The 20,224-nt window shown below is 33.6% G+C and overlaps 1 protein-coding gene across 5 annotated transcripts in view; it reads left to right on the forward strand.

Moving 5' to 3' along the window:
- The window catches only part of Cnksr2 (connector enhancer of kinase suppressor of Ras 2), a 241,405-nt gene that overhangs the window by 57,223 nt on the left and 163,958 nt on the right, over nt 1-20,224 (forward strand). For all 5 annotated transcript variants that reach the window (XM_028873221.2, XM_028873217.2, XM_028873218.2 and 2 more), the window contains exons 3-4: nt 1,515-1,717; nt 8,996-9,083. In XM_028873221.2, the coding sequence (XP_028729054.1) occupies nt 1,515-1,717; nt 8,996-9,083 (291 nt within the window). The remainder of the gene's footprint in view (nt 1-1,514; nt 1,718-8,995; nt 9,084-20,224) is intronic.

Consider the following 20,224-nt stretch of genomic DNA (forward strand, 5'->3'; position numbering starts at 1 on the left):
TAGGTTAGGATTTGTATTGATTGCTGTGATGAAACACTATGACCCAAAGTGACTTGGGGAGGAAAGGGTTGCTGTTCGTTTGTTTTTGCTATACTTCCATATCACAGTTCATCACTGAGGCAGTCAGGGCAGAAACCTGTGAACAGGAGCAGATGCAGAGGCCATTAAGGAGTCCTGCTTACAGGCTTGTTCTTCATGGCTGCCTACTCAGCCTACTCTCTTTAGGTTTGTCAGTCTGTCTGTCTTTCTTTGTCTTTTTTTTTGGGGGGGGGGCGTTATTTCAAGACAGGGTTTCTCTGTGTAGCCCTGGCTGTCCTGGAATTTGCTCTGTAGACCAGGTTGTCCTTGAACTTGAGTGCTGGGATTAAAGGTGTATACCACCACTGCTTGGTTTCAGCCTACTTTCTTATTGGCACCCAGGACCACTGTTTCAGGGGTGGCTCCACTCACAATGGACTGGGCCTTCCCACAACAATCACTAATCAATAAAATGCCCTACAGGCTTTCCTGTGGACAGCCAGATCTTATGGAGGTATTTTCTCAAATGAAGTTCCCTGCTCTCAGATGACTAGCTTGTTTCAATTTGAGATAAAAACTAGCTAGCACTTAAGAAGCAAAGTGCTAGAGAGGTCCCCAGAAATCCATAAAGATACCCCCACAATAGACTGCTGGCAATGGTTGAGAGAAAGCCCGAATGACCTACTCTGGTGATAGGATGGTCAAACACCCTGTCATGCTAGAAATCTCAACCAATGACTAATGGAAGCAGATGCAGAGATCCACAGCCAGGTCCCAGGTGGAGCTCCAGGAGTCCAATCAGCAAGAAAGAGGAGGGATTGTACGAGTGAGAATTGTTGAGACCAAGACTGGATAAAGCACAGGGACAAATAGCCAAACTAGTGGAAACACATGAACTATGAACCAATAGCTGAGGAGCCCCCAACTGGATCAGGCCCTCTGGATAAGTGAGACAGTTGATGAGCTTGAACTGTTTGGGAGGCATCCAGGCAGTGGGACCAGGACCTGTCCTTAGTGCATTAACTGGCTGTTTGGAACCTGGGGCCTATGCAGGGACACTTGGCCTCAGCCTGGGAGGAGGGGACTGGACCTGCCTGGACTGAATCTACCAGGTTGAGCTGAATCCCCAGGGGAGTCCTTGCCCTAGATGAGATGGGAATGGGGGGTGGCCTGAGGGGAATGGCGGGGGGGGGGGGCGTGCGGAGGAGGGAGGACCGGGGAATCTGTGGCTGATATGTAATATTAAATCAAATTATAAAAAAATAACTAGCTAGCACATCTTTATTATAATTGTTTTCTTTGATATCCCCAAACATGCATTTGACTATGGGTTCCACTAAGCCAGGAATCTGTCTTACTCATTTGTAATTCTAACATTGTCCCACTGCTATTACATAGTAAAATACCCAGTAAATTCTTTATTTATATCAGTAAGTTTCTTAATACATAAAGGAAATATTGGCAGTAAATGTATTTTTCTCTGTTTTATTATTCAGAATTATGGCTTAGAAACAGAAAATCTAAAAACCCTTTCCCACAAGTTGAATGCATCTGCCAAAAATCTACAGAACTTCATAACAGGAAGGAGAAGGAGTGGCCATTATGATGGGAGGACCAGCAGAAAACTGCCGAACGACTTTCTGACCTCAGTTGTGGATCTGATTGGAGCAGCCAAGAGTCTCCTTGCTTGGTTGGACAGGTACACTCTTCCCCATGTTTCATAAGTAACTCCTCTTCATACACCAGTTTTTACCTTAGCATTATTTCATATCTCCTATGAAAATACTAGACAGAGAAGTAAAAATAATAAATATCTGGTTATGATTCATAAGAGTTTTAGGTCATTAGCATGTAGATATGAATCTTTTGTAAAATTTTATATCAAGATAGATAGATAAGCACAAAATCCCTTTGCTGTTTTCTAAGCAAAACTGTTTGCCTATCATAACAAAATGTATAGTGTCTCCTGGGTTTCTTCATTCCTTTTGCTAATGATCATATTGAGAGAGCAATGAGTAAGTAGATACTGTGACTTTATTAGCATGTACTCCTTGTCTAGTTGCCCTGGTTTGTACACTTCTCTTGGAATATATAGCAGAGCATAAAATTTATAATATGAAATGGGAAAGATTAAACTTTTATATTAGGTTTGATATTGCCATGAACTTGAATTACAATTAAAAATAGACTAAATGAGCTTTCTGTTTTCATAGATCATGGTATTACCCTGTGTTGTAATCTCATAAGAAATTCTGATAATTTACAGTCTTTCCAGAGTTCTTCCTTCAAAGCACATCAGTAAGATACAAATTGGCTTTTTAAAAAATGAGACCTTATATCTAAAGGCTTTATACTTTTATTTTTTTGGTTTTGTTTTTTGAGACAAGGCCTTACTATATAGTCTTGGCTGTCCCATGTAGATCAGACTGGCCTGGGAAGTGCAGAGATCCACCTGCCTCAGTTTCCCAAGTGCCACAATGCCCAGCTAGGTTTTGTGCATTCAAAGTAGAAGTTAATTTTACTTAGTTTTATATTATCTAAATTATATCAATGCATAATATATAGTTATGGTATTAAATCCTGATTCGGACACTAAACTATATACTACCAGATTTTTAAAAAAGTAAATAAAAATGTAGTTTCAACATAGTATATATAAACTACACTGATCAATTGTTTAAAGTAATTGCATTTTTAAACATTTTTTAGAACTATACTTACATAATTTCTACTCCACACTCTCCTCCCTCTAGTTCTTCCCATGCCCCACTCAACTTTATGACTTCTTTAATTATTATCGTTAAACACACATGCATATGTGTGCATGCACACACACACACACACACACACACACACACACAACCTGCTGAGTCCATTTAATGATGCTCAAATGTGTACATGTTTAGAGATGACCACTTGGCATTGGATAACCTATCAAGGTCTTATTTTAATAATACAGACTTTAAATATCGTGGCTATAAATATTACTGAGCATGTTTCTGTGAATATTGAGTACTTTGAGCACATGTCAGGGAGTGGTATAGCTGGTCATGTGGTGGATTTATTTTTAGTTTTTGACTTCTAGTCTGGCTGTACCAGTTTGTAATTCCATCAACAGTGGGTGATGTGAATTGTTTTGTTGATCTTTGGCATTCTGACTGGGGTGAGATGAAGTCTCAGACTTGTTTTCCTTTGCAATTTACAATTGCCGAGGGTGGTAAACACATGAGGTATTTCTTAGATATTTTTATTTTTTCTATTGAGAACACTGTTCAAGGCCAAGGCCCACTTTTTAAAGTACTCTGTGTGTTTTTTTTTTTTATTTCCTTATGTACTCTGAGTATTAAGCTTCTGTCAGCTGTAGAGCTGACAAAGATTCTCTCCCATTCTGTGGGTTTCCTCTTCAACCTGTTGATTGTTTCTTTGGCTGTGCAGTAGCTTTTTAGTTTTATGAAGTTCCACTTGTCAATTGTTGACCTTAATTCTTGGGCAACTGAAGTCCTAGTCAGAAAGTCCTTTCCTACACCTGGATCATGTGGGCACTGCTATGTTTTCCTGTAGCAATTTCCACATTTCAGGTTTCATGTTTAGGTCTTTGATCCATTTGTATTTTTGTGCAAGGTGATAAATATGGGTCTAATTTCATTCTTTTACATGTGGACACCCAGTTTTTCCAGTGCTCTGTGTTGAAGATGCTTACTCTTCTCCAGAGAACGTTTTTGGCATCTTTGTCAAATATGAAGTGCCTGAAGTTATATATGCTCATGTTTGGGCCTTCTATTTTGTTCTACTTGTCTACATGTCTCTTTTGTTGCTGGTACCATGTTTTTATATTATTTTATTGCTTTTATATTTTTATTTTTGTGATTATAATATTATAACAATATTTCTCCCTTCCCTCCAAACTTTACCATACACCCCTCCCCTTGCTCTCTTTCAAATTCATGACATCTTTTTTAATTAGCTGTTATGACATGCATATCTGTATATATACATACATATATAATGCTAAATAGAACATGCTCTGACTGTGTAATGTTGGTTATATGTATGTTTTTCAGGACTGACAGTTTGGTATTGAACAACAAATTGGTGTGCTCTTCCCCAGGGAAGAAAGTTCTCCCACTTTTAGTGTTTCTTAGGTGCCTGTGGTTTAGTTGTGTAGATTTGAAGCCTTCTGGGGTTTTTCTTCTTCACTTTGGCATGTCTATTGGTTAGTCCTTGTTGAGATCATGTTTAAACAGTCGTGTTGGTGAGAGATTATAGGTGTAGATGCTGACATTGCCAGGAGACACAATCTGAAGTCTAGAATAGCAATCCCTTCAGTATTCTTTTTGCTCAGGATTGCTTTGACTATTCAGTTTCATTTCTAGTTGCATATGGATTTTAGAATGATTTTTTTTATTTCTGTAAAGAATGATGTAGCTATTTTGATATTTAATTTAATCTGTAAATTGCTTTTTATAGAATGTTCATTTACACAATATTAATTTTACTGATTCATGAATATGGATATCTTTAATTTTTGAGTATCTTTCCCAACTTCTTCAGAGTTGTTAATTTTTCATTGTAGAGGCCTTTCACCTCTTTTTACCTCCTTTTTTTTGGTTTATCCAAGATATTTTGATGCTATTATAAATTTGGAGTATGCCCATGATCTCTTTCTCAGTGTGTTTGTTGTTGATATCTAAAAGGGGTACAGATTTTTGTAAGTTGATTTTACACCTTGCCACTTTGCTAAATATTGTTTCTAGCATTTTCTGGTGAAATTTTTGTATCTCTTATGTATACCATATTATCTGCAAATAGAAACAATTTGACTTCATTTCCTGTTAATTTCCCTCATCTGGATTATTTCTCCAGCTAGTGCTTCTAGGACTATATTGGAAAGGAGTTGGGGATAGTGGACAGCCCTATCTCATTCCTGATTTTAGTGAGATTGTGAATTTTTCTCCATTTAGGACAATGCTGGCTGTGGGATAATCATATAGCTTTAAACTAAGAAAATATTTTAAATTGCACCGTAAAAAAGAAAGCATGGTGAGCAATCCATGGAGACTGAGTCAGTATAAGCAGCATTCCTCCATAGCCTATGCTTCAGTTCTTGCCTCCAGGTTTTCATCTCGAGTTCCCCACTTACTTCCCTACCTGAAGGCATGTTACTCTAAGCTGAAATAACCTCCATATATACATATATAGTAAATATTACCTCTAGTCAATAAGATATTGCTTAATTGTTAATCCTTAAATAACACATTGATTTTAGTTCTATTTACAATCACTATTATTTGCCCTGTAACTGTACATTCATTTATCCCAAAATAAAATGATTTAAGTAAATTCCATTATATTTTCTTTCCAATATACTATTGCATAGAGTGATTAGATAATGCTTTTATTTCCTAATGGTAGGCATGAGTATACACACTCCAAATTAATTTTTGTAATGTAATAGTTTTTGAGACTCTGTTGTGTTATGTATTATTACATTTTATCATTAATACAACTCTTGATAAGCATCAGTTCAGTTCACCTCCATGTACAAACACCCAAAACAATCCATGAAGTCATCCAATGGCTGTTTTATGCTTATTTCATAGGAAGTGAAATGTGACAAAAAGCCTAAAGAAAATAGTTTAGTGTACATTTTGTGCTATATCACATAGAAGTATTCAATTAAACTAGAGGCTATTTGAAATTTTGACCACAAAAATCAAATAAGTACTTAAAAGCAATGCAAAAATATAAATTGTGCTCACTTTTAAATTCTATTGAATCTTTTGTAAATTGAAAAAAGGATTGAATGTTTTTTATTTTTAATCACATAAAAATTCAAGAGTAGACTGGCTTGATTATTAACATTGCTTTAACATCTTGAGTTAAAAGAAAAAAATCTGACCTTAATTCCAGCACTGAAGAGGCAGGTTGATCTTTGTGAATTCCAGATCAGCCTGGTCTACACACTGCACTCCAGGCTAGCCAATCAGAAGAAAAAAAAAAAAGAAAGAAAGAAAAGAAATAAAATAATAAGAAAAAAGAAATTCTTGGCATTTGCACTTTATGGGAAAGACAATGGGGTGCAGTCCAGGGTGATTGTTTTATTTAGATCTGTGAATTTCAAAGATTCCTTGTTGCAGAAGATTGGAGAAGACCAATGCTAGAAAAAGGAATACTACTTTGGAGGCTTTTTCAGGATTTAATAACTGCTAGTACTGACAGTGATTGCTATGCTAACCATGGTGGTGACAGTCTTTGGCATGAATAACTTTAGTCATACTTGTTCAGTCAAAACAATCTACAAGTATTGTCCTTATTTTACAAGTGGGCAAACTAGGATTTAGAGTGGTTAAGTTCAAAACCAAATGAATAAATGGTGCTAGTACCTGATAGATCCTGACAATCTTAGGAGATGTGTGTGTGTGTGTGTGTGTGTGTGTGTGTGTGTGTGTGTGTATCTTCTCCACTGCTCTGAGATTTTAATTAGTGAGGCAATAATAACAATGAAAGAATATTCAAGTTGTTTGGGTAGATAAGTAAGGCCTAGGGACAAATAAGAGCTGGAGAGTCAAAAAATGAGGACATTTAGAATTAATAAGACATGCCTGACTCCGCTGACCCAGTGAATAATCAAAATAGGCAAACCCACTATCCAATAGGTGACATAAGGAAAATATTAGAACATATTTTTACTGTCTTATTTGATTATTCAAAAATCTTAGACCTTCCTAACATGCTATATGTCCTTAGTTATAAAATAGGGCTATTGTTCTTATTAACTGTTCTTTCTATAATATGTCATTCAAGATAGCAGAGATTTCTCTTATACTTTGCTCACTGATATAGTTAATCAGAAAAGGCCCTAGCCTATACTGTATACTTTATATTTTTTGAGGGAATAGAGAGATGTGGGATAAGAAATGAGCCCTGTGGACCATCAACAATTGAAAAATGATTAAAAGTTTAGTTCATGCTGGGCATGGTGGCATACTCCTTTAATCCAGCACTTGAGACACAGAGGCAGAAGCAGGAACTGAGTTCAAGGCCAGCCTGGTCTATAGAATGAGTCCCTGGACAGACAGGACAATGCGGAGAAACCCTGCATCAAAAAAAAAAAAAAAAAAATGAGAAGTTTAACTCAAGAAAAAAATATAGACTTGTAATCATAATAAAGAGGTGTTTATGTGAAAGTAGTGTTATGGAAGCAAAAGTAAAAAAATTGAAGGAAAAAAGACAGTTATCAATATGGACAGATGTTGCTAAGAGATTAGGATAAAGTATGTGGTAGATTAGGAAATCAGGATATTTGTGAATTATTTGGTTGAACATAATGTGAGAAATGTTGCAGGATAGTTTTATATTTTAACTTTCCCTGTGATTCAATTTTTAATATTTAGTGATTGTGGAAAAAATATTAAGACAAATTCTAAGTCCTAATAATATATTAACGAATTTGACTTTGTTCCCTCCTCTGCCTTGGGTTATAGGAATATCTATCTATATTGCTCCTTGGCCCATAGAAAATTTAGAATTTATTGTTACCAATTTAAATGTAACAGAATCTTATCTACAATCGTGTTAGATGAGAAATATTCATTTGTTTTGCTGGTAAGCAGTATAAACTTCTGTTAGATATTGTTAGTGGACATGTGTTTATTATATGTTTAGTTTTCAAACAAAAATGTTTTCTACATAGCCCCAGTTCATTACAACATTCCACATACCCTCTTTTTTGTATATCCTAAACTATTTTAACCTTTATTTTTATTTTATGTGTATGAGTGTTATGCATTTATGCATATCTGCACACCCTGCACATGTAGTGCCCATAGAGGCTAAAAGAAAGTATTAGATCTCCTGGGACTGGAGTTGTGAGCCACCATGTGGGTGCTGGGAACTGAACTAGGTCCTCTGGAAGAGCAGTGAGCTTTATTAACTGCTGAACCATCTCTCCACACTCCAGGTCCTCAAAAGTACACAGATAGCAAAACACAATAATTCAGTGCTAGAAAAGGGAAAGGAGTAGTATCCATGACGATTGTTATGAATCTCTAAAGTACACTGGAATGTATATGCTTTTGTTTTCTTTTCATTAACTAAAATTTAATTACTTAAGTATGCAATTTCCATATGAATGATGCTGTGTAAATGTTAAGACTTTGACTTTTTGGTATATATTTGATTTGTAAGGTTTAGCCATTACAATTAAATATTGTAAATATTTTGTCTTATTTTAAAGTTCTTTATATATAAAATTGTCAGCTTACATGAAATGGAATAATTCCCTGAATATATTGTCCATAAATGAGAATGAAGTAATGATAAACTCTAGGTAAATTCATGGTAGTGTTTAACTGCATATGACTGTGGGCTCTGGATTCAGACTTCTGGGTCTGAACACTAGCTCCCAGACTCACTCATTGTCACTAAACATTTATCTACCGTCATTGTTCTATTTTATAAAACTAAAATAATAAAAGAATGCCTGTTTCATAAGAGTTACTGTATATATTAAGTTAGTATGTATGTCACAATTAGAATAGTAATTCACATATGGTAAGCTAAGAGTAACCACTACTTTATTAATACTGCTAGCATTTAATTATGGGTATTTCAAGTAAATGTGATATTTAAAGTGTTAAGTTTCTTTGGAAAGTAAATACTAAATAAAACACTGCTTTTGATTAAGCTTTACTTTTCTATTTTGTATTAGATATAGTAAAGGAGCCTTGAATAAAGCATCAAAGAACAAATTTTAAGAAATTTATAAAGAAAAATTTGATAGATATAAAATTATTTCTAAATTTTAATTCTTCTAATTTCACTCATTTTAATCTAAACGAGTCCCAAATATTATTTTATCACTATGTAAGCTTTATAACAATTCATTTATTATTCAAAATCTTATGTTATACGATTTCATTTTGGTGATTTTCAAAAGCTGTTCTTAATAATCACACTCTTTGTTTTTCCATTGTAGGTCACCATTTGCTGCTGTGACAGACTATTCAGTCACACGAAATAACGTCATACAACTCTGCTTGGAACTAACAACAATTGTACAACAGGTATTGACTGACAGCATTTCCTTTGGTTAAATTACTAGCTATTTTATATTTAAAAAATGAGCAAATGATTTTTAAAAAGCAAATTATTTATTGAATAGTATGCATGTATCGTAAGTTTTGTTTATCAGAAGATAGAAAATGAATTGGAGTACCTAACTTCATTATTATAAGATCATGTCTGTCAGTTTCATCTTCAATGGAATGTCTAAACTATCACTTTCACACAATTAAATCACTCCATTCAACAAGTTCAGATTTTTACTCTAAGATATTGATAGTTTTACCTTGTGTGTACACATACACAAATAAATATACCTAAGAGCTTTTGGTAATGATCTAATTACTTGATCTGATTTTTCACTGAAATGTAAGCCAGAGATTCCAAGATCAAATGCCCTCAGGAGTCCAACAACTGGTATAAATGTTTGAATCAATTCTTTTATAAAACAATGAGAAATGTCAGAGACTGAAGTAAATTTACTAGTAGATCTATAGAAATTTATCTAAATAAAGTATATCTAGGAGGATTGACATTAATAGGTACAACTCTCCATCATAAGTCTTATGGTACCCTGTTGCCACTGCTTCTTTCTCAGGGTACCATTATCTAGTGATGCAGGAATTGGGAGAATAGGGGGTAATGTATAGTGATGCAAAAAATTATTGGATAAGCTCATGAAACTGTGATCGACTTTATCCTCGTGCCATCTGTTCTTGATTATCAGCCATAGCTCTCAGGTTGCTATATTGTTTATAATTCCTCAAAAAATAGGAAATTTGATTAATATAGACTTATTAACTTCAGTATACTTTTGTTCTATCATGTAGATATTTTGCATCATAGATCTCACACTTTAGGTTCTCAATATTTTTATTTAGGGCCTAGTGAATAACATTGTTACTCCTCATCATGGTATGCATCAGGCATTCATCAGAATTATATGATGGAAATGAAAAGCCTTTGTTAGTCAAAGAAACATTCATGATGATGGGAAACATTTTTTAGCATTTTATTTATTTTCTTTCTTTTTTCCTTTCCTTATTCTTTTCTCATACAAAATACATCCTGACTGCAGTTTCCCCTCTCTCTACTTCCCCCAGTTTCCCCTCCACCTACCCTCTCCCCAAGATCCACAGCTCCTCTGTTTCCCTTCAGAAAAGAGCAGGCCTCCCAGGGATAGCAACCTAACATGGCATAACAGGATGCACTAAGTCTAGGCACAAAGCCTCATCAAGGCTGGATGAGGCAACCCGGTAAGAGGAAAAAGGTAATGGGAAACAGTTTATTAGCTTAGATGTACTCAAGTAGTCCGTGTCCCTTCACATTTGATAGCAATAAATTACTTTTTTTAAATAAATTCAACTAGAAAATAGAAAGAAGCATAGAATTTTGTAAGTAAAGATTAATAAATATTTTTTCTGTAAAGGGCCATATCTAGATAGTAAATAAATAAATCTTTATAGGCTAGATTGTACCTATCACAATTATCTCTCTTATTTTATGGCAAAAATAGCAGGCACATATAAATGTATGAATGTATTTAGGATCCATTAAAATTTGATTCATAAAAATAGGCCAAATTTCAGTCATAGCTATTGGCCTGTGTCCAGAGCATTGGAGTCCAGTGTAACCAACTGCAGTTTGATACCATGAAGAGTTGTTAGGAATTTGAAATGCTTGGGACCCACTTCAAGTGTATTATAGGTAGGGCCAAAGATCTTGCATCTTTGCAAGTTTTTCTAGGTGGTTTTGGTTGACATGCATTGCTCTAGGGAACATAGGTAATAGCAATGACATAACTTATAGCTAATGTTTCCTGTTGTTACGACTTGTCAGAAACATTTATTTTTATTTTTTATTGGAAAATTTTTTAATACAATATATTCTGATCATGGTTCCCCTCCCCTAACTCCTTCCAGATACCCTCACCTCTCAACCCACCCAATTCCAGGCCCTTTAGAATACAGACAACCAGTAAAAACAAACAAATCATAATTTACAAAAACAAAAAAGGCATCAGAAACATTTTAATGTATTTTCTAGAGTGTTATTCTATATGCGTTTGTTTTTTATTACTGTGCACACAGTAATAAAACACATAATTAACACTTTACTGTTACTTGGTAAAAATCTATAGTAATTTTATTATGTGTTATTTAATCTTTTTTGCTTTTACATGACAGTTGGAACGTTGTGAAATTAAAATGAAATGTATGGTTTATTTTTATTTTTATACTAAAGGAATTCACTTATTGCTATTTTTATTGTATCAACTGTGAAAATATTTTCAAGTATATTTGTGAAATAAAAGTTACTGTTTATTGAGTAGTGGGCTAACACTTTTTGTTTTTATAAACCAAGACTACAATTCAAAATGGCAGCTATGAGTTTGCTTGTAATTCTTGAGGATCATCAAGTAATCAAGTAACGCTTAACTCAAACATACTCAATGTTTTCTTATTTGGAAAAGCAATTCGCAACGGGATTTTGAACAAAAGTTATATATAATATGAGGTAAAATAGTTCTCTGTGTTTAGAATTTACAGATTATACAACACACCTTTGTTCTTCACCTTCAGCTATTATTTCGAGAAGAATATGGAAATCGTTTCTAGTAAATTAACATTTTTCTGCAGAGATAAGCAGTGATATAAATGTAGTCCATGTCAGATGGCTAGCCCACACGTTCTGTGATTTTAAGAGCCTGCCATGTAAATAGTACTTAATTAATTTCTTACTTTTCTCCAGATCGCATGAATGTCTGCTATTGACAGTTACTCTATATAAAACATACCCCATTCTCATATTGCCCTCTAAGGCGTGTTGCTGTTCTCTATAGGACTTTTCAGTAGCTTTACTGTTCAGCTCAACATTCTCCTTAAGCAACTTATTATAAGTCAGTAATGGGTTTAAGTTTTGCTACTTAAAAGTCAGAAAACATTAAGTAGACTAAAGAAGTGTAGTGGAATATTATTTTAAGGTGTGTTACTTTTGCTTATGTTGCATTTGTTTAACTCTGTGTTACTGTGCCTGTATAAAACACCTGATGATCTAATAAAAAACTGGCCAATAGTAAGGCAGGAGAAAGGATAAGTGGGGCTGGCAGGCAGAGTATAAATAGAAAGGGAAATCTGAGAAGAGGGATTGGAGATCTAATATCTAGGAGCCAGAGAAGGAGAAGGACATCAGGGGCCAGCAACCCAGCTACACAGTGAGCCACAGAGTAAGAGTAAGATTTATGGAAGTGAGAGAATGGGAAAAGTCCAGAGGAAAAGGTAGACAGAATAAATTAAGGAAAGCTGGCTAGAAACTAAGCAAGCTAAGGCCAGGCATTCATAAGCAATAATAAGCTTCTATGTGTGATTTATTTGGGAGCTGGGTGGTGAGGCCCCAAAAAGAGCAAAACCACCCAACAACAGAGAAGAGATTATTTTACAGGGTGATCTTTAAGGATTGTCTTGACCAAACATAAAATTACTAAAATACTCTAAATGTACTTGGAATACAGAAGGATGATTTGTGCCTCCATAACTGCTATATACTGTGTTTAGATGATGGTGTGCCTTCTTAGGACATTTTGCTCATACGTTACCAGCTTCTGTATTTTAAAATTCAGTAGCTCATGACATTTGTCACATGTACTTCTACCTCATTCTCATTTTCCCGTCACATGTCCTGTTTGAAGTGTCATCTTTACTTTTGAACAAAATCTTATGTTGTTGGGTTTTTCCTTGGTTTTCCTCATTCCTAATTTGTACCTAATTCTGTTGTTCCTTAAAAGAAACATTAAATGCAAATTCCTCTTAATAAATAATATCATGACATCCTGTTTTAATCTGTCTATCAGTATATAATTGATCACCATCGAATTAGTCATTGCAAATCTAAGCCCATGTTGCTGTTTACAAATGAGTTGCTAACTTCTTCCTTTGGGATTCGAAGGAGCTAACATGCTGTCGCATCATAACTTCGATTTTATCTTCAAGAACTCCCATGTGTCTTAACTGTACTTTTAACTCATACACATAAATTATCATTAATCTGACTTCTTCCTTTGGGATTCAAGTGAGCTAATATGCTGTTCTAGCATAACTTTTGTTTTATCTTCAAGAACTCCCGTATGTATTAACTGTACTCTAACTCATATGGATAAATTATCATTAGTAAAACAGTTCTTAGTTTAGCTATTCATCTTATGATACCTCTGTGTAATATGTCCTATATATCTTTCATCTCTGCCTTATTAAAATTATGTCCTATCCTTTAAGGACTTAGAGAAATGCTACTTCACTTGTGAAGCTTTTTTGATTTCCCGCATGTGCTTTTGTCTTCTCTCACTATTGAATCTTTATTGTAATGTTGTTCCTGCTATAGTTGAAATTAAGTGTAATTCCTTGCTGTTGGTCTTTTACTTTCCCACACATTCATTGCTCACCTTTTTTTCTGTAAAAGATTAGACTAGTTACTTGTATAATTCTCTTTTATCCCCCTTTTTGGGGTATAATTCATTGTTGTGTGAGCAGAGGTAGAGTTCCTCATTGTGTGCATAGCGTTTCACATACTTTCTGGGGCAGTTATATGCTATGAATAACAATTATCTTACTTTCATTAGATGAAGAACTCCTTGAAGACAGAAAGAATGTCTTTCTTAGTTTATATACACTATTGGTTAAAAAGAAATTGACTGAGCAAAATTATTCTCTGTGGCTGGCATGTGTTCATTTGTCTTTTGCAAAGAGAGAGAGAGAGAGAGAGAGAGAGAGAGAGAGAGAGAGAGAGAGAGAGAGAGAGAGAGAAAGAATTAAGTTTTTCTCTTTTTAATTAACTCTCATGTGAAAAACCTTCCATTCTGTTTCTTTTATTCATATTTAAAAAAACCTCAACAATGTCCATCATAGTAAATTTCGTTTTATTAGTTAAAATACGATTATGAGGGCTGGTGACATAGCTCAGTGATAGAACATTTGTCTTGTATGTACATGGCACTCCTTCAATCATCAGTGCTATAAAAGGTAAAAATAAATAATAAGTGATTATTTATCCTCATAACCATATTCCAGGCTAGCCTAAAATATCTTTCCTGAAACACCATACAGATGCCTAATGCTAACAAATATATCTTTTAGGAATTTTGTATATTAGTAGACAAACTTATCTCTTTATTACTGCACTGTTTTTCTGCTATAAATGAAACAATCTAAGGTTTTCTGAGCTCTGTGTTCTGTTTCCGCCCATAGTATCAATAGGAATGAGGACTGATAGATAAAATCATGAAATAAAATAGTTAACTGTTTATTTCCTGATAGTGAATTTATGGACAGACTTTACTTTTCTATATTTACCAAATTTCCCAAAGTGAATTTAAGATTATCAGAAAAGGACTTTTTTTACGCACCAAAGGAATGTTAGTTTAAGTTTGACAAAAGAGCCTATCATAAACAAATTCTAAAGTTATATTTTAAAATAAATTACATATAGTTAACATCCAACAAATTGTCTAATCCTGCCATTTTATATAAATAGTAGCCAAAGGTTTATTTGGAAATATATGAAGTACCTAAATATAGAAATTAAACTTGAGCTGCCACCTAAAAGGGCAACTTGAATAAGTAAGGAATACACTTTAAAAAAATATCTAGGACATGCATTTATTACCAGGCTTTCAAGAAATCTCACCTGAACAGTTTTATGCTTTGAAATATGCTGTGCTTAAAATGATTTTTCACTCTACTTTAATTATTTTTATTCCCTTTGCAGCAAGATGGGATGATCAATATCTAAAAATAAACTGTCAAAAATTGGCTTTTCTCCCTTTCTTAACACAAAGGGGTGGTAAAATAAAGTAAGTGGAAAATTCTTATTGGTGTTGGACACTTCTATTTCGAATAATGTTAGAATTAAAGAGGAAAAGCACTATAAATTTCCTTTGAAAATCTCCATTTGGAGGAACTTACATAGTCTAATTAAATCTATATCAATTTTTCTTATCTGTGTTTGGATAGGTTGAGATTTTTGAAGCATTTGAAGATATTTTTCCCTAACATTTTGTTCCCTACATAAAATTTATTATAAAAACACAAGAAAAAATGGAGAAACTTGTTTTAAAAATCTTAACTGGAAAGATTTCTCACAAAGAACTGAATCTTCTTTTTAGAGCCCTGTCAGCAACTGAATCAGAAAAATGAGACAGGTACCCACGCATTTCTTGTCAGCATTGAAATAATTGCCATGATACCTGTCTTCGTGGATATCAGCATAACCTAAAATAATTCTACTGTACCATTTTAATATTCTATACTTCAGACAAAAACTGAGATTGTCACTAATTAAGAAAATGAACACTAAAGTGTTGTCAGTTTGAAAGGTAAAGCCTTGATGAGGTTGAGAGTACTTGGGACAAGGAACAAGGATGAAGGCAGTTTGTTTGGGGAGATGCAACCCAGCTCTGCTGAAGATCATCCCACACTGGAAAATTCATGTAATGTCTTTTACAATTTTAAACATAAGTTAGCACATCTAGCTCAAAGTTATTGGAAGAATCAAAATAAATGGGAGTTAAAATGGCCAAGAGACGTCAATTGAAAAACAAGAGGAATGTAACAAGAGATTTGATAAGGGGGTAAAATATTTTTATTTAAAAACCAAATGTACATATTTTTTCTCCCATTAGTATCTGTTAGTTTTCTTGGCCAAAATTTACACTTAGATTTGAATTATATGCTGATAAAATAGTTTCAAGTGTTGTAAAACATTTTTAAATCAGATTTCCATTTATTGAATTTAGAGTGAATATTTTCTTTTAAAAATTCAATTTCTGGCAAAATGCTTTTACTTGAAATAGTTGTTCTGTTTTTCTGAGCTTTTTTTTTTTTTACTTTACTCTATTTTTACCTGACATAGTTATTTTGCTTTGTTATAAATACATATTTAATAAAAGAAAAAGGTATTATTTTGTTGATACACTTTAAATAGCCCTACTGAAGAATTTATTTTGCTGAGCAATCTCACTTAAATTATGTATTTGTGCTTTCTAGACATTTTAGCTTTATAACACCTTTTATATAAAATGAAATTATTATATTAAGTATCCTACAATTATGATTTTGAAAGTAAAAATATAAATGAACAAGTTGAGCATACATCTCTTAAAAATATAGTCTCACTAAAATTTAACTAGTTTTATCTATTTAATTTTGGAATTTTAGTTACTCAAGCTAATCACTTGTGAGAAAATTATAACTTTTTATGGCAGTGAAATAGAAATTTTGATTTATATTTTAGAGTATACTCTAAATATACTTAGAAATATACTTAGAAATATACTTAGAAAATATTGCAGAATTTGTAAAGAAATGTAGCCTAGAATTCATTTAAAATTTTTAATTAATGATTTATTCACAGAAAAATTCATTAATAATAGCTGTCAGTCTACCTAATCTTAATTTGTCTTTTGGAATATATCTTAACATTTACATTTAAATGTAATGCAAAAATCAATGTTGGTCATATATGAACTTGCCACTCATACTTACATTTATAAGTCACCTAGATTTGAGCATGTACAACTCAAAACATGTCCATTTTTGTGGTCAATGTATAGTAGTCATACAAAACATATGTATCAATAAATCAAACTTTAGTTACATACATTTAGTGATATAAAATGGTGGACTAAATTGTGCTTGAACAGGCAGAATATATATTCTTTAGTTCATGCAGTGTTAAGGCATGAAAAGCTGAGCCAGACTAGTCTCATAGTCATTTTGAACACAGCTTTAAATACTTTTGCTGCATGCTCAGGGTTAGTGCTTGAGCCTTCTTGAATCAGACATTCTAGGTGACCTGAAAATTGAACAGGGCTCTTGGGATTGAAACTAGAGCATTTCAGACCAAAAACCAGGGCAAGCCTTATATATAATTTTTAACCAGTATGAATTATATTAATTCAGCATACTCAGTTAAGATGGTATGAAAGTTGATTCTATTTTTCCTTCATATTTAAACAAATACTTTTTATTCAGTTCACCTATAGTTTATCCTTTAAGTTTTCTTCAGCTGCTTTAATAATTCAGATGCAGTGTTTATATCTTTTCAGGTTTCCTATTTTATCCTAATATAATATATCAAAAGTCAGATAATAGAAGAATTAGAGACAGTAGTAAAATAGCTTGAAGATTTTATCTGAATACACATATAAAAGTGGAATTTGCAAAGTTGATAGTATATTAAATGTATGTACAACTGTATGTTTTCAAAGGCCTATTAGTGGGTTAGAATGTTATAATCAGATAAAAGTACACATGCATAAGAAGTTTTAGGATCTTAAGTAATCACTGAGTTACATATTTTCTTAAGGCTCAGGATGAAAGAATGAGTGAATAAATTATTGCATGCTAGAAATTCCTCAAAGTCATCCTGTCAAAACACTTTTAAAGATATAGGCTGCAGCATTTTCTGTACCAAAAAGAATAGATAGTTTATACTGCACTAGTTAAGTTCTTTTAGATGGGAATTGACAATGTACTATTTCTCATACTTCTGCCTCATTTACTATATTATAGTTAAATTTTGTATTATAATGTTGTGTAATATTCTGTATGTACAAAAGAATATATGTGGCATGTTTGCTATAGAGCTTAATAATAAATAATCACATAAATTGATCTTATAATTTAATAGTTGGAATGCTAAATGTTTTAATTACTGAGCTAATCCTGCAACTTCTCTGCCTACCGTCTCTTGTGGTTTGTGTCTTTTGTCATTTTGGTTTTTTGTCTTTAAAAATTCATTTATAATACCTCACTAAACATATTTAATGATGCACGTCTTTGAGCTTTAGAAAAGTATTGTCACTAAGCATCTCACTTTTTTCACTCGGTATGTTTCTAAATTTTTATTTGATTTATAGCTGTAGTTCATTTCACTGAATATAATATTGTGTCCTGCTCATATCCACTAATAAGTTTATTCTCCTGATCATGCATATTTGAGTGTATACACACATTTAATTATATAGCAAAGCATATATACTAAGTTATACAGTTTATGATACATTGTATCATTTTCTCAAAATATTTTTTAAAGATTTATTTATTTATTATGTATACAGTGTTCTGTCTGCATATACACCTACAGGTGAGAAGAGGGCATCAGATCTCATTATGGTTGGTTGTGAGCCACCATGTGGGTGCTGGGAATTGAACTCAGGACCTCTGGAAGAGCAGTCAGTGCTCTTAACCTCTGAGCCATCTCTCCAGCCCAAATATTTTTGCTTATTACATTTTTTCATTTTCATTCAACCCATGCACTATTTTTTATCACATATTTTATTATGTAATTCACCTTTCAAAAGCTTTTTATAACTTTCTCCAAAAAAAATCCTAAGAAGTAAATTTTACCATTATGCATATAATGTGAAAGAAACAGTTGCCAAATGTTAGGTGTAAGGAAACAGATGTAGAAAAAAGTATGTTAATAGATCTTGACCCTCAGAGGGAATACAATAAGCCTCACAAGATATTCCCTGGTGTGCTACCATTTACAATATATGGTGATTACTTTTTCTAAAATTTCAAGCTAAAAGTAATACCAATACATTTCTAAGAGATTTTCTATGATAGATTGGGTAAAAGCCGAAGGCCTCAGCATATCTAGTACCTGGCACATAAATGTTTGCTGAAAAAATGCATACCTTTCCCCTTAATAATTCACCAAAAGAAGGTTATAAAAATTCTAAGTTAGATTTAGTAACTACTCTGATACTAACAATGACCTAAAGGAGAACTAACCAGAAAATACTAATTTTGCAATGCATTTGTATTGCGATTGTGGCACATACAAAATTAGTTGCACATATTCTAAAGTGGCTTATTTCTCATCCTTTTCCTCTTAGTCTTTGTACCTTTAGGGAGAAGGGTTAAAACAATGATGCCAATACCAGCATCCTTCATAGTGACTTGAGGAAATGAACAATATAGGAATTACTATGAAGAAGGCCAGAGGTTCAAGGCAGAGACTTGACTTGAAGATAGGGAAAATTTTAATCCAATCTATTTTTCCCTCTCCAAATCCATGTGTGTATTCCTAGCATCACTTAGAATCATTTGTAGATTAAAAACAACAGTTTTGATCTCATATTAAACTTGGAAATCAGAGCCTTCAATATGAAATATAATGTCCCTGAACAATGCAATGCTACATATAGTATGTGTTTTAAAATAAACTATATGGGAGATCAAAGTATCAATAAAGATATCTTTGTTAGTTCTGAATCTTCCACAGCTAACTCTTTATTGGTTCTGGTTTAGAGATGTGTCTAACTCCTATTTAGTGCTATTTCATTTTTTCTGAAATGTTTTCCAAATGTCTTTGTGATGTTTATCAGGAGTTATCAACACTACAATTATTAATTCCTTTGTACTATCTTACTGCTATTCATGTATTTTTGCTTTATTTTGTAACTTGCTGAATATAACCACTGTCATCTGTGTTATCATGAATCTGGATCTACCTATATGAACATCTAGGTTCATCAGTGGGTAGACAGTATCTGTCTCCCCTGTAATCCAACCATAGCCAATAAAAAGATTATGGCCCCATAAGATCCACCCCAATCCATGATTGCCTGTTTATTGGCCCAGTTTTTTGTAGGCCCACGGCAGGTAGCTGCTGCTAATATAGAACCAAGATTACATGGGCTGAGTCATGCCTGAAAGATAGTATTTCACAGGCCTTCTCCCTATCTTCTAGCGATTATATTCTTTCAGTCCTTCCTTCCTGTTTTCTGAGCAGTAGGTGGGATGGTATATGTAGCACAAATCCTAATTGGTCTTAATAAAAACCCGGAGCCAGATATTGGGGTAAATGCTGAAAGATCAGAGAGACAAAGACATAAGCCACAGCCACCTCTCACCTCACCAACTCTTCAAGTGAAAGGACAGTGAGCTCCTGTCTCATATTCCTCTCTGCTCTACCATGTCACTTCCAGGCTCCATCTCACTGGTGCTGGGATTAAAGGTATGAGATCCCAAGTGCTGGCATTAAAGGTGTGTGTCACCACTGCCTGGCTCTGTTTTTCTTTTAGACTGGATCAATATTGTGTAGCCCAGGGTGGCCTTGAACTCACAGAGATCCATCTGCC

Source organism: Peromyscus leucopus, chromosome X, assembly GCF_004664715.2.
Source record: "Peromyscus leucopus breed LL Stock chromosome X, UCI_PerLeu_2.1, whole genome shotgun sequence".
NCBI classification, from domain to species: Eukaryota; Metazoa; Chordata; class Mammalia; order Rodentia; family Cricetidae; genus Peromyscus; species Peromyscus leucopus.